General features: G+C 43.5%; 1 protein-coding gene across 7 annotated transcripts in view; it reads left to right on the plus strand.

Moving 5' to 3' along the window:
- Positions 1 to 11,497, plus strand: part of SGCG (sarcoglycan gamma) — a 131,774-nt gene extending 120,277 nt beyond the window's left edge. For 6 of the 7 annotated variants that reach the window (XM_045454821.1, XM_045454893.1, XM_045454425.1 and 3 more), the window contains 2 exons: positions 7,920 to 8,043; positions 10,723 to 11,497. In XM_045454821.1, coding sequence (XP_045310777.1) covers positions 7,920 to 8,043; positions 10,723 to 10,896 — 298 coding nt within the window. In that variant the 3' untranslated portion in view covers positions 10,897 to 11,497. The remainder of the gene's footprint in view (positions 1 to 7,919; positions 8,044 to 10,722) is intronic. The other variant, XM_045454504.1, reaches the window with a different exon arrangement.
- The last annotated feature ends 3,683 nt before the right edge of the window (positions 11,498 to 15,180 follow it).

A 15,180-nucleotide genomic window follows, 5' to 3' on the forward strand; every position in this document is an offset into this window, starting at 1 on the left:
TGACATCTTTATGTCATTATTTACCCGAAAAACATGGGATGTCTTTCCATTTGTTGAAATCCATTTTTGCCCTTTCAGGAATACTTAAAAGTTTTCCTTATGTATGGTTTTCACATTTCTTGGAAGTTTACCGCTAAGCTCGGCACCCGGGTGGCTCAGTTGAGTATCCAACTTCGGCTCGGGTCATGACCTCAGTTCGTGAGTTCAAGCCCCACATCTGGCTCTCTGCTGTCAGCTTATAGCCAGCTTCAGACCCTCTGTCTCCCTCTCTCTGCCCCTCCCCTGCTCGCTCACTCTCTCTCTCCCTCTCTGTCTCTCAGAAATAAAGATTTTCTTTTAAAAAGTTTACCCCTAAGCTCACCTTTGTCGCGATTATATCCCCTAACAAGTTACCACCGTGGATATGAAAGCTACTGGTTGCCGTGTGATTATTTTATATAAACAACCTTACCCAACTTTTCATTCTTTGAGTCAGTTTTACGTTGGCTCATTAGGGTTTTCAGGTACGATGTCCTATCATGTGCAGACAAATATACTATTGCGCCTTCTTTTCCAACTGTGTCTCCGATTGGCTTCTGATATCTTATCCCATGTCCCAGCGCCGTTAGCGCCACGTGGGAAAGAAGTGGAAGCAGCGTAACCCTTGCCTTTTCCCAGTCTGAACGCAGATGCCCCCGGTGTTCCCCCACGAAGACGATGTGAATACGTATTTCATAAAGCGAATAAATACCATTTTCTCTTTTGTGTTGAATGGCCGTTAGACTTTGTCAAAGACTCTTTAGCCCTTGTGGAGATGGTCATGTTTATGTGTTCTTTAGATGTGTTAATACGGTGTATCATGTTCGTGGGTTTTCTCATACCACACCAATCTTGCATTCATGGAATCAATTCTACTTGGTCACGGCACATTCTTTTCTTAAACTGGTGTTCAATTCCACCTGCCAATATTCTATCTAGAACCTTCGCGTTCATATACATTTAGTGATGTCAGTCTGTAACTTTCTTGTTTGTGTGCTATTTTCATAAGGTTTGGGTAACTATGTTATCCATGCTTTTCAAGAATGGGGAAGATTTCCCTCATTTTCAGTGTTCTGGAATGATTTGTTGACAATTGGGATGCTCTGATCGCTGAAGGTTTTTGGCGGAATTCTCCCTGGAACCATATGGGCCTGATTAATTTTTTAAATATAATTCCTTAAGAGTGCAATTCTTCTTGAGGCGCCTGGGTGGCTCAGTCAGGTAAGCGTCTGACTTTAGCTCAGGTCATGTCACCGGTTGTGAGTTCGAGTCCCGTGTCGGGCTCTGTGCTGACAGCTCGGAGCCTGCAGCCTGCTTCGGATTCTGTGTCTCCCTCTCTCTCTGCCCCTTCCTCGCTCCTGCTCTGTCTGTCTGTCTCTCTCTCTCTCTCAAAAATAAATGAATATTAAAAATTAAAAAAAAAAAGCTTCCAGCTTCAGCTCAGGTCATGATCTCACAGTTTGTGGGTTCGAGCCCTGCGTCGGGCTCTGTGCTGACAGCTCAGATCCTGGAACCTGCTTTCGATTCTTTGTCTCCGTCTCTCTGCCCCTCCCTCACTCCTTCTCTGTCTCTCTCTGTCAAGAATAAATAAACATTAAAAAAATAGTGCAATCCTTCTTTTATTGATTTTTTTTTAAATTTTTAACACGTATTTATTTTTTGAGAGACAGGGAGTGCGAGCAGGGTAGGGGCAGAGAGAGAGGGAGACACAGAATCTAAAGCAGGTTCCAGGCTCTGAGCTGTCAACACAGAGCCTGATGTGGAGCTCAAACTCATGAACCATGAGATAGTTACCTGAGCCAAAGTCGAATGCTTAACCGACTGAGCCACCCAGGCACCCCCAATTCTTCTTCTTGGAGAAATTTGTCTGTTTAAACCTTTACCTTTATAAGGGTCGATGTTGATCAACTGTTTTTGCCTAGATAATTATTAATGTATTCTTGGTTTTCACATATATTTGCATATGGTCTGAAAGTGTTATCTTGGGAATATTTTAATTCCTTCTCTTTCAGTGTTTTTTGAAACAACTCCTAAAACATCAGTGTCTACAAATGCATGATTAACAAATGAAGCATTGAATTGATCTCACAGCTTGCATGATCACATTCCTCATCCCAAATATTTATTTTTCATTTATCACAGGTTACTATTCCAAGTCTACTTAAATAGTGAAAGAAATTTGTGCCTCATGGTGATTGGCAGTTTATGGTGTGGCTCGTTTTCCTTAATTCTAGAAATTCCAAGAAAAAAGAAAAAGTCATAAAATAGCAAAACAAAACATAGTACATTTAGTCAACTCAACAAGTGGAAACAGTTTAAAGAATTGAAAGTTTCATCCAATAACAGGAAAAAAAAAAAAAAAAGAAAAAAAAGGAGGGGGTCTGCCTGGCTGGCTCAGTCAGTGAAGCCTATGACTCTGCACCTTGGAGGTGGGGGTTCCAGCTCTACATTGGGTGTAGAGATTACTTAAAAAATAAAATCTTAAAAAAAAAAGAAGAAGTTTCATCCAGGAACAGAATAGTGAAAATAAACCCTTAGGAACTTGAGTGTATTGGAAAACACCGTTTGGGCATTAGGAAGGGAACGAATTCTTTCACAACCACGTTTGCTTCTCAGATTTAGGTCTTTGATCCAACCAGATTTGTTTTTCGTGTGGGGTATATCTTATGTTTCAGTTTCTCAAATTTCTGGATTTGAGATTTAACCCCCTACCCACAGTAAAGTTCCTAACTTTTAATGGGGGAATGAACCATTTATATTGATTGTTACCACTGACATACTTGACATATTTCTGTGGTATTATGTTTTATTTCCTGTGCTTGTTCATTTCACTTTTTCTTCTTACTGGCCTTTGGTTAGATCAAGAAGCTTTTCCTTATTTTCCCTCTGGTATTTTCCTCTACTGGTTCCGTTTTTATTCTTGTAATGATTACCCTTTATATTTTACATGCATGGAGATAAATTAATACTTTCTGATGAAGTTTAAGTGATTATCATTCTCTTCCCAAATTATAAAAAAAAAAAAATTAAGTTATTCCCATCTTGTTTCCACTTTGCTTTCACTCATATCTCCGTTTTCTGTTTTTCAAGCAATACCTATTCAGCTTTACCCACACAGTGTGTTGATTATTCTAATGTCCACCATTAGATGGTGCTTGCAAAATACTCTTTTTGCAAAATACTGCTTCTTGCAAAATACTCTTTTCCTCTGGTTTTAGTTCCTAGAAGTACTGCATAGATAGTAAACTTTTCCCTCTGGGCCTGAAATGTCTAGTCCCTTCATAGTGGAATGATAGTTAAGCTGGGATAGATTTTTAGGCTGATGGTAAATTTTCATCAGCCTTCTCGAGATATTATTCATTACTTTTGGGTCTTTCGTGAGCAATTTCATTCTGAATATTTCTCATTAATCTCAAAGTTTTGCAGTTCTACCGCCAAGTGTCTGGGTGCCGGGTATATCTTAATTCATACTTGGGTATTAGGTTGCCACTTCAATGTTAGGAACTGTTGTTATTTGTGAATTCTGGAAAGTGATTAACCGTGACCTCGTCATTTCTGTGTCTTCTCATTCTCCAGAGTACAGGCGTTCTTAACTTGTGGTCTGTGGATCCCCTGGGTATCCAAGAATAGAATTTAGAATTTAGCGGGCTTATGATTTTGAACGTGAAAAAGAAATCCTTCATTTTCGCTGACCTCCAATTCACATTTTGCATTCCTTCAGCTATAAATGAGAGGCAACAAACCACAGTAGTATCAGCAGTTCCTTTGACTTTTTCATCTGTAGAAGCCAGAGGTACCTCAGTATCACGTAAAGGTTATAGCTAGTATCGCAGAATACGTTACACACTCTTCCCTGCTTTGAAATTACACTAGTTGTAAGACCCGCGACCAGATCTTATTTAATACATCACTAAACAAGCTCATAAATTGCTGTTATCACCCATTGAAAGATATTTTTACATTTGTGTTTAAAAGTCATTAGTTCCCTTTGAAGTTCTATGTGCTTTATTTTATGCATTGAAAAACATTAAACTTCTATTTCAGATTTTACATTTCTCGTTTTTCCACTGAATTACCAAAGCCACATTACAACATCCTATTCTCTTTTCCTATGTGGCACGCCTCCCATTTAGCCTGCCAGAAGACTTCAATTTTTTTATTTCATGAATTTCTACTTACTTGGTTTTCATTTTTTTTTTTTTAAGTTTCACTTATTAATTTTTGTGTGTGTGAGCAAGAGAGAGGCAGAGGAAGTGACAGAATCCTAAGCAGGCTCCGTGCTGGGAGCGTGGAGCCTGACTGGGGGCTCGATCTCACAAACCGTGAGATCATACACAAAACCAAAATCAAGAGTCGTTCGCCCAGCCAGCTAAGCCGCCCAAGCGCCCCTGCTTACCTGGTTTTTAAGTCTTTCTTTTTCTACTCTGGTCTTGTTCTATGAGCATTGATTTATCTCTTTGGATGCCCTGAACTTAGTTACGTGTTAGTCCCTTTCTGACTGATCTGTTATCTCTAGTTCCTCATGTTGAGAGATCCGCCCATGTGGTTTGGCAATTCTGGGCGTTCATGCCCTTTGGCTCTTCATCTGGGAGAAGCGGTCGGGAAGACCCTTCCATTTGCCTTTCATGTCTGTTTCACTTTCACTTCTGCCCGGGCCCTGCAGGGGGCACTGTTCTGAAGCCAGGGTTTATAAGTATTTCTCAGGTTGGGCTCCTGCAAGGCCTGAATAGTGTGTGCATTTGGGTTCTACACTAATGCACGATTGAAGACTCTCTGCTCACATCCCCGAACGAGCAGCCTGCTTTAGGGTTGTTACCATGCTGCGTTTCACCTCCCATCTGTGTGCCCAGAGCCCGTTTCCAAACACCTCTGTCCTGCCCCCCTTACCCCCTTCCCGTAGTTGGCCACAACTCCTTCCTTGTAGAGATTTAAAATACCAGTCCACATGGCAGTACCTCCAGGGCTCCAGCATTTCAACTCCCACTCATCACTCTAGGAGTTTCTTGTGTTTCTGGCACAATGAAAATGCCCTTTGCTTGTTGTTTTTTATGCCTAGTATGTGTTTTAATGTATTTTGTTTTCCCATTGTATTTTAGCCAGCATTTATGTGTAAGTGGGCACCGAGAGGAGAGTTCTGAGCCGCTTATCTGTCTTGAGCAGACTTAATAGATTTGTCCGTAAAACATAGCTGGAATCGGGTCATTCCTCTGCTTACAGCCTTTCATCTGCTTGAATGTTAGACTCCTAAAGGCAGGAAGCTTGTCTGCCTTGTTTGCTACTGTTTTTCTACAAACCTAGAACAGCACCTAATAGGGACTTCATAAATAAGAGTGAAATGAATTAAACGCATTTTCCCCCACCACGTTTAGATTAAAGACGAACACAGTGAACAGGGCCTAGCGGTCGGCATGGTCTGCCAGGGGACACGATGTAGCCCTTGCATGATTTGGCCAGTGCTGCCTCAAGGCCAGCCTTTCTTGTCAGTTTGCGTTTATGCTCCCCGCTCCCTCATCCTCTTTGCAAAATTTGGACTCAATGGGAGCCTGAAAGGGCTTGAAATCAAAACATTATCCATACGTTTCAATAACTTTTCCCCTTTGTTTGAACGGTACTAACATGACATGAGCAAGGAATATTATAATCAGATGTGATTGACCAGTTACATGCCCTACACTCAAAAATGAATACGGGCCAAAGTTTGGGAAGTTACTGAATTCTGTGTGTCTTTACTTAAAAAGGAACACAGCTTAAAACTCACCTGCCTTAACAATCACATTATCTTAATTAATTGTATTTTTATAACCCGAATTGTGTGTGAGCATGTTTGTGTATTTACACACACAGCTTATTTATTTAGTGTATTTCTGGGGCAGTGTTCAAAACTTTTTGTTCCTCGTGTAAGTCACGAGTAAATATGTTTTTTGAATGTTTATTTATTTGAGAGAGTGGGGGAGGGGCAGAGAGAGAGGGAGAGAGAGAATCCCAAGCAGGCTCTGGGCTGTCAGTGCAAAGCCCAGCATGGGGCTTGATCCCACAAACTATGAGATTATGACCTGAGCTGAAATCAAGAGCCGGACACTCAACCGACAGCCACCCAGGCACCCCTGGCCATGAGTAAATATTCATATGTTCGTATTTGAAGAAAGGGCTCGATATCTAACCCACAAACTAAAATATAACGAAAGAGAAAAAAGTAAGTTCTTTTATATCTGACTGTTGCTCAGCGTGTTCTTGGAAATGTGTACTTCAGAGCTGTCTAATCACAGCCTTTTTTGGTAAAATGTGTCTTAACTTGTGCTGAACTGATACGTTTCATCTTCAAGGTCAGAAGTGATGCAAAGGGGAAGAAATTTGCTATTCCAGAAACACCATATTATAACCTGGCTAAGAACTAGTGATTGGTCCTGTTGGAGTCATTTTGTGGTTTGATGACTGATCTTGAAACACGCTTGCCTTCACTAGGGTCTTCAAGATCACCAGTGGTTTGCCTGAAAGGGACCAGACCTCTGCAAGTTGCTTCCGTGCTTTTCTTCCTTCCTGTCCTTCCCCATCCCCCCTCCCTTTCTTTCTATCAATCCAGGCGTGGAAAATGTAGATAATTAGCAGATGGCAAAGTGGCAAAATGGGCAGGCAATCCACAGACCAAATCATCTGGATATATCTAAGTGTTACCCTGTAACCTAAGCTTAACATAATTCGACCAATACATTCCATACATATCTCTTAAGTGTTTTCTTGTACTCAATGTAAATATAAATTTCAAAATGCGTAACATCAAATTTTTCATATTGAGATGTACATAAAAAAAACGAAACTTTGTTTTCTGTAACAAAGAGTGGTAGACAAAAAACTTGCCAACTGAAGGTAACAGTTCCTCCGAGTCAAAGGTCTATGGAGTACATATTCAATCAGTTCAAATGCTAATTAACGATCTAGATACTTCTGTCCTCTGGAGCCGCTCCCTTTGTCTCCCCTGCCCAGGCCCACCCGCATCTTACCCTGCCGTGGGTGGATCACAGACCTGTACCCTGTATCCTGTTCCACTTCTTACTGGTCTTTCAACATTTCCGTCAAATCAGCCTTCCAGACTTTGGGGTTGGGTTGCCTTAGGTTGGGTTGGGCGTCGCCTTGGCTTGAACCTTTCAAGTGATCATGGTGTGCCACCTGGTGGAAATTTCGTGTTTTTTCAGGCAGAGGCAAATGGCATTTCTCTGATCCGTATATTCCCGGCTCTGTATCTATGTTTGACTTAGTCCCAAGGAGATTCTGGGAGATTTTACAAAAACAAAGCCAGCTGAGGCCAGCCTCCATCCTGCCAGTATATCAACTCTACCAGTTCATTTCTTTCCCAAAAGAAATCTTTGCATTTGTAACCCTCCTAAGCTTTAAAAAAAAAAAAAAAAAAAAAAAAAGCAAACAAAACCTCAAGGCTAAACACGCATTCTATTTTATGAACAGGTGGCAAATGAACATGTTATCCTTCCTTAAACCTGTCTTTTTCCCCAAACAAGTTTGAGTTTTCACTAAAAAGAAAGCTTTACAGAGTTTTCACAGGTAGCATTTTCTTTTGGTGTGTAATATGCAGGGTGCTTAACCCTGCCATCTGAAACTACTACGTAGGGGTAGAGCTGTCTAATGTTTTATCCGTTTTTAGAGGATACTGATTTCGTAGACTCTCACTGATGGGAAGTTAATTTCCTTACTGAAACTGACACATTATTTCTGGATTGGTCAATAAGGCGTATACACTCTAGTGGGATTCAAGCAGGACACGATGGTGCTTTATACTTTATTACTTATATTTTCATGCAACGCCAGTCAGTGAGGGATTCCTGGGGAATTATTTTTAATACTGTTTTTTTCTTGTTTGTGTGTTTGTTTGTTTGTTTACCTCATTTCAGATTAGAGTCTCCCACACGGAGTCTAAGCATGGATGCCCCAAAGGGTGTTCATATTAAAGCTCATGCTGGGAAAATCGAGGCCCTTTCTCAAATGGATATCGTTTTCCAAAGTAGCGATGGAATGGTGAGTTGAGTGCGTCAGCTCCTGTTCTGTATTTCCTGGTGATCCTCACATCCATTAAGGTATCGTTAAATTTATGGCCGTCTATAAACCGACTGAAAGGAGGCAAGAGACAGTCGTGCATTTCAAGAAGAGCCAAGAACGGTTAGAGTTATTCTGTACTGGATCCAGACAGTATTCTTTGCCTGGTATCTGTGCTGTCCAGTCTCTTGTTATTTTCATCTGGGAAAGAATACCGCAGATTTTCCGAGCCACTTCCTGTGGATGCGGCTTCTCTCAATATGGCGGTCACTGGGAGTTCCCCATAAATGACAGCCACCAGCGCGTATTGCCTGGAGCGCTATGCTTTCTTGCACCAAATTAAGTTTGCGTGCAAGTTCAATGTGAAAAATAAGAGCTTTAAAAGCCACAAGAAGGATGACATCTGGAACTTCAAGTCCAGGGGTAAAACGTCACCGACACAAGCCAAAGTTCATAACAAAGCAGTAGAACGCTTGCTACTCAATATTGATTGTCCTAGTACCAGGTCAGTTCACAGGTTACCTGTTTGAGTTCGGGGAAGTTAACAGGCCTCTCCGGACCTGGACCTGTCTTCTCATTTGTCAAGTAGGGAAAATAATACCTGCTTAACTAAGTCACAGACGATACCAATGTGATAATATGGGTGACAACATTTTTAAATTATGTTAATTTAATATTAACAGGAAGGGACAGTAGTAGCAAACGTAGACCATGAGAGGTGGCGCATGTGTGTGGACAGGACCTGTCCAACGGCAGCCTGCCAGGAGAATAGAACAGTCATCTGGTGAAGCCCCTTCAAGTTGTAACTTAAAACGTTATGATGTCAGGAGCAGATAGATGCAAACATGAGAAGAATTCTGGTATCTCATTACCACATCAGAATGTGACTACATACTTCAACTGTATGACCTTGACAAAATACATACCGATTTTAATTTTGAAATAATGTCACTTGTTTCCATCAATGAGGTCATGTTTATAATTGCATACAGCCTGACTCATAATTGAAGTTGCTATCCCTTCTTACTGGGAGCTAGCTCCAAGTGAGGAGATGTCTGGCCTCCCACAAGATATATTCCCGTAAAGACCAACGAAGATGAGCAAGGAACTGGTATGCGGACTACTAAGTGACGAGAGTTTGCTAGAAGAGCAGGAAAAAAATAACTAGAAAAGAAACATCACCAAGTAACCATAAGAAAGGAGAGCAGACAGAACCCAAAGCACTGGACAATAGCATGAGTAGGTTCCACATTTAAAAACAATACAGTACACATTTCCCTTCTTTTCCTCTGACCGTGTCCCAGACCACAAGGCAAAGCTTTGCTTCTAATACTGTTCCACCCACTGCTTCACACAGGAGTGGCCAACTTCCCGAGGGTACAGACTGCACGCATCAGTTTATATATATATGATCGGAGTCCATGAGGGCACCGGATGGCTCAGTCGGTTGAGCATCCGACTCTTGGTTTCAGCTCAGGTCATGATCTCACGGTTATGAGTTCGAGCCTAGCACTGGGCCCTGCACTGCCAGTGCAGAGCCTGCTTGCGATTCTCTGTCTCCCTCCCCTTATGCCCCTCCCGCCCTCCCTCTCTCTCTCTCTCTCTCTCAAATGAAATAAACTTAAAATTTTTTAAAAGTTAAAAAAATAAGATTGGAGTTTGTAGATAAGAGTATGTAAATAAAGAAGAGTCCAGCCTTGCTTGCAGGGAAGAACATTCGGCCTGCCTGCGACACACCTTAATTCCTGCTAACAAGCGAGCACCCTGGAGTGGGTGAGATTTGGCTACTCGGTGAGAGGGTTCTTCTTTCTTCGTTCCCAGAATTTCAAACCTCAACTAATGACCATTTGTTTACATTTCAGTTTCAACTAGAATAGGAGCAAAAACCCCAATAGCGTTTACTCACTTTCAGTTGGCGTTAATCTGTGTGTCTGCTGTTCCTCCACACCTACGAGAAGGCAGCAGAGTTTCAAATATTTGAGAAACTAGGGAAATGGTTGGTGGCTAATCGGATGAATGTAATTGCCTCTTCTAGGAAAACAAAATCAACAGAAATCCCAACATTCACAGGTAAAAATTGTGAAGGGACGCCTGGTTGGCTCAGTGGGTTGAGCGTCCGACTTTGGCTCGGGTCATGAGCTCATGGCTTGTGAGTTGGAGCCCCGCATCTGGCTCTGTGCTGACAGCTCAGAGCCTGGAGCCTGCTTCAGATTGTCTCTCTCTCTCTCTCTCTCTCTCTCTGTCTCTCTCTCTCAAAAAAAAAAATAAATATTAGGGGCGCCTGGGTGGCTCAGTTGGTTCAGCGTCTGACTTTGGTTCAGGTCATGATCTCCCAGTTTGTGGGTTCGAGCCCCACGTCAGGCTCCATGCTGACCGCTCAGAGCCTTGGAGCCTGCTTCGGATTCTGTGTCTCCCTCTCTTTCCGCCCCTCCCCTGCTCGTGCTTTGTCTCTCTCTCTCTCTCTCAAAAATAAACATTAAAAATTTTTTTAAAGAAGGAAACTCTGATCATATGATGATCATCTAAGACTTAAGTCCCGTGCCTCATTTCATTTTCTATGCGGAGAAAAAACTAATCTGTTTGGAGCATTTGGAGATACGAGTTTCATGCTGTCCCGCTCATCCCACTGGACCACTTCATCTCTTGTTTTCTCCCAAACAGCTCGTGCTTGACGCTGAAACCGTGTGTTTACCCAAGTTGGTTCAGGGGACTCAGGGCTCTGCCGGCAGCTCACAAGAACTCTATGAAATCTGTGTGTGTCCAGATGGGAAGCTTTACCTGTCCGTGGCTGGCGCGGGTACGACGTGCCACGAAAGCAGTCACGTCTGCCTCTAAACCACCTGCATCTTCCACCGAACGCCTGCCTCATGTCCGTGAGCTTTACGGTACCGACCTCAGGCCTTCACACTGAGCAACTTAACATCCTAGAAAACCGAGATGGTGGATGGGAAGTCGGAGGACGGAAAAACGTGCCAACGGAAGTAGGATGCAACTACGCGCTCTCAGAATGGTGTCTACTTATGAGACACAGACGTCTAGCAACAGCAAACAAGGAAATGTTTGTTCCACTACATTTATTTTCATCAGAACCGCTGTGACTTTTCCTTTTCTTTCTTGTAGATAATCTACAGTGAAAGATTGAATTGCTGTGTGGAATTAACTTAGGCTGTTCAGTTGTGAATGTCTAATTCCCCACGGAAACAGCATTGGTCTAAATGCCCCCAAAGTTCAACGTGGTCCCATTGTATCACTCAAACCCACACACTCATTTTAACGCACAGCGTGTCAGGTCTCACGAGAAAATCTTCAGGTTTTAAGGGGACTTAGGGGGATCTGATTTTCAACATGTAGTCAAGGGAATAAATTCTACAAAATCAATCATGTTTTCTTTATGCATAGTCAACAAGCAATAAAAATCAACCTACATTTTCACAAACTTCAGTTTGTCTTTTATGTCCTCTAATCCTCACTCCGGCATTCTGAGGTAGGTATCATTTTCCCCCAAGTTCCTGGTGATTAAAAAAAGGTTCAGCTAGGACAAGTCAGAAGGTCATCTACTAGCCGGTGACACGAAACCAGAACGTGAGCCTACATGTCAACGGCTGTTCTCGCTTCAAAAAACTCTGGCATATTGTCTCATGCCATCCAAACACCAACTGCATGGTAACTGTGTAAATGGGATGATATTCATTTGACAAGTGAAGTAACCAAGTCCAGAGGGGTTTTGTCGCCCACCAGCATCAGAGAGCCAGGTTGGGGTGGGACTCATAACTGCCCAGCCTGTGTATTTACTTCTGACACAACAGTAACGGACTGGCTGCTCCTTAGACTCTCTTCATTTTTGAAAATATGTTTAATACCAATTGGTTGCACATGCCACTGTAGAAATCAAACAGGACACACTGGGCCTGTGAAAACGGGCTAGCTTTGTGTGAATGAATCGCTCATTTTGTTAAATGCCGGTCGTCACAGAGTGGTGGCTTTTTGGTTTTTTAATGTTTTGTATTGTTTTGTTTCGTTTTTGTGTTTTACCAGTTGCTGTAATTAGAATCTCCAAGTAGCACAAGACGTGGTAGGACCAACAGCATTGTAACTTCCTATTTATAGGATTTGTAACTATAAACACCAGTTCAGATTCATTTTCTGCAGTCTCAGAACGGAAAGCAGAAAAGGGAACCCTGTTTTTTTTTTTTTTTAATTTTTTTTTTTTCAACGTTTATTTTATTTTTGGGACAGAGAGAGACAGAGCATGAACGGGGGAAGGGCAGAGAGAGAGGGAGACACAGAATCGGAAACAGGCTCCAGGCTCTGAGCCATCAGCCCAGAGCCCGACGCGGGGCTCGAACTCACGGGCCGCGAGATCGTGACCTGGCTGAAGTCGGACGCTTAACCGATTGCGCCACCCAGGCGCCCCGGGAACCCTGTTTTTAATATGTTAACAAGGTGTTCATCTAACAGTGTAGCCCACTTAACAACAAATCCTGGATTTTCAAATTGCTATGTGCGTAAAAACTGGAAAGTACAGGGGCGCCTGGGTGGCTCAGTCGGTTAAGCGTCTGACTTCGGCTCAGGTCACGATCTCACGGTCTGTGAGTTCGAGCCCCGTGTCGGGCTCTGGGCTGATGGCTCAGAGCCTGGATCCTGCTTCCGATTCTGCGTTTCCCTCTCTCTGACCCTCCCCCGTTCATGCTCTGTCTCTCTCTGTCTCAAAAATAAATAAACGTTAAAAAAAAAGGAAAGTACAGAGTGAAAATTACATGTGTCCTGGTTAAGAGCAAACTTGACTAGGGCCGCCTGGGTAGTTCAGTCGGTTGAGCATCCAACTGTTGATTTTGGCTTAGGTCATGATCCCAGAGTCATGGGATCCAGCCCGGAGTCAGGCTCCACACTGAGCTGGATTCTCCTTCTCTTTCTGCCCCTTTCCCCCATTTGCTCGCCGTCTCTAAAAAACAAAAGAAAACAAAACAAAAACAAAAAACACAATCTCCAGTTTCATAGGGGATGGGTGTTTTTAGATTTTAAATTGGTATTTCACCTTTTTCCATTTAGTTAAGTCCTGATTTTTTTAAGTTAATGTCTGCTTTCTTGTGACGACATTCCTACTGTCACGGTAAATAGTGTTGCCTTTGTTTTGTTTTGTCATATGCTCTCCTGCTCCCTGTTTGTGCAAAACAAATGTCTTCAAGCTCGGTTGACGCAAGGTCAAGAAAAAGAATCAAGGAGAAAGTATGGGGGATAGAACCCTTTGAATAAAAGACATAAATTAGGTGTTTTTTCCCGCTCTTTTGCTATCTGGAATCATCATGAAAGAAATTGGTATGGGTGGCTGCATTCTCCAGAGTGGTGAGGAATTTATCCTTGCTTAGAATCAAAGCTTTTAGATAGGCAGTATTCTCAGATGTATTACGTACACCTTTTTGAACACGTCAGTGCAGTGTAATTTAAATTTTCATTAAAGGTGTAAGATCATGACGATGACCATCCCTAAAGGACATACCTGATGAGTTATGTGCACTGATACTCCTGCATACCAAGTGGTTGTATGTAGACCATCGAGTGTTGATATGTGACCTCAAAAATAGCCCCTCTTTTTCCATTTCCAAGCCAGCTGAGTGGACATTTCCAAGCCAGCCGAGTCAGAGAGGTGAAGAACAAAATGTTAGCTTTCATAGTAGAAACAATTTGATTTGCAGCAAGATGGACTGGCCTCCCTAAGCCTTGACAGCTGCGTATCACAGGAAGCTCTCCCAAGCCGGGCAGGACTGTGGGCCCCTGCCTTCGGTAGCTGGCCATGCCCAGGGCAGACGGAGGCAGCTGTTCTGAAGACAGCCACATTCCAGGTAAGAGGAAGGGGTGAGCTGCACGTGCGCACGAGTCCTTCCGGCCCATCCACCCACCAGGTTCATCTCGGCTTTGGGGGTCAGCAAAAGAGCAGAAGCTGCTCCTTTCAAGGCAGAGCCAGCCCCTCACGCTAAGGCCGTTAGGCGGTGTGAGCTTTAGTTTTTGGCCCCTTCCTTCCCCAGAACGCTTCCTACTCAGTGGTAGCAGTTTGCCCTACGTTAGGTTCCACTTGAGACTTGCTGTGGTTTCAAAACCAAACGCTTGTTATCACAACAGGTGGCTCAAAGGGCGGCGCTAAAAGTCCATTTTTTACCGTGGAGACAGTGCAACTTCGATTTTGTCCTCTTAGATCCCAGCTTTGTGGTCAGAGTACATGAGGGTATTTCCCGAGCCGCTTACCGACCATGAGAGAAAGAATATGCATTTTAAACACATAATACTTATTTTTAAACAAAATCTCATGCTGGCTTTAGCATACGAGTAGACTGGGCTCTCAGTGCAGACAATTCTCACTGGTCCGTGCAAACTGACAGGATGGAACGCGGGCCTTCACGCCTCCAACACCTGCCCTAACGCCTGCGCACAATGCTGAGGGGCTGTTGAATGAGTGAATGAATGAATGGCACTACTTTCAGCCATATCTGCTCAATGGAAAAAGCTTTGGAAGCCAAAGGGTGAGGACGGTCCACGGGCAGACTGTCTCGGCTTGAGCCCCGCCTGGGGGAGTTGGCCTCCTGTGGTGTCCCCCTGCCCTCTGGGTTGCACGCTCGCCAGCCCCCACAATCACGGTCACTTCCCGGAAATAGAGGTCTTCACGTATGTGTATCCGTGCACCTTCTGGTCCCGGGTTCTCGGGCAGAACCCTACTTAATGCAGGACTAATTAAAACCTGTAATTGGTCTTTTCTCCCAGCACTACCAATTTTAACCTTGAGATCTGCAGAACGTCTTTAATAGGGAAGATGTCCATGGGCACTGACGGGAGAGAATCCCACACACCTGCCTATCAGACCCGTGAACCCCTCTTTATTAAAACGATTTGTACATTTTGCCAGCATCATCCTTGGGCTCTCGGCATCCCCCCCGCCGCCGCTGCCTTTGAAACTATCTGGTCTGCAGGGGGTCTCCCTGAGTTCCCCGTGGACGCTGTGAACAGCTCAGCCTGCAGGGGGCGCTTCCCTCCCCACCCCTCCACCCCCCTTTGGCAGCGAAGAACCAGCCCGCTCCTTCCTGGACTGCAGCTGCTGCACACGAAGGCCCAGTTTCCATTTTCCAAAAG

Source organism: Leopardus geoffroyi, chromosome A1 (assembly GCF_018350155.1).
Source record: "Leopardus geoffroyi isolate Oge1 chromosome A1, O.geoffroyi_Oge1_pat1.0, whole genome shotgun sequence".
Classification (NCBI taxonomy): domain Eukaryota; kingdom Metazoa; phylum Chordata; class Mammalia; order Carnivora; family Felidae; genus Leopardus; species Leopardus geoffroyi.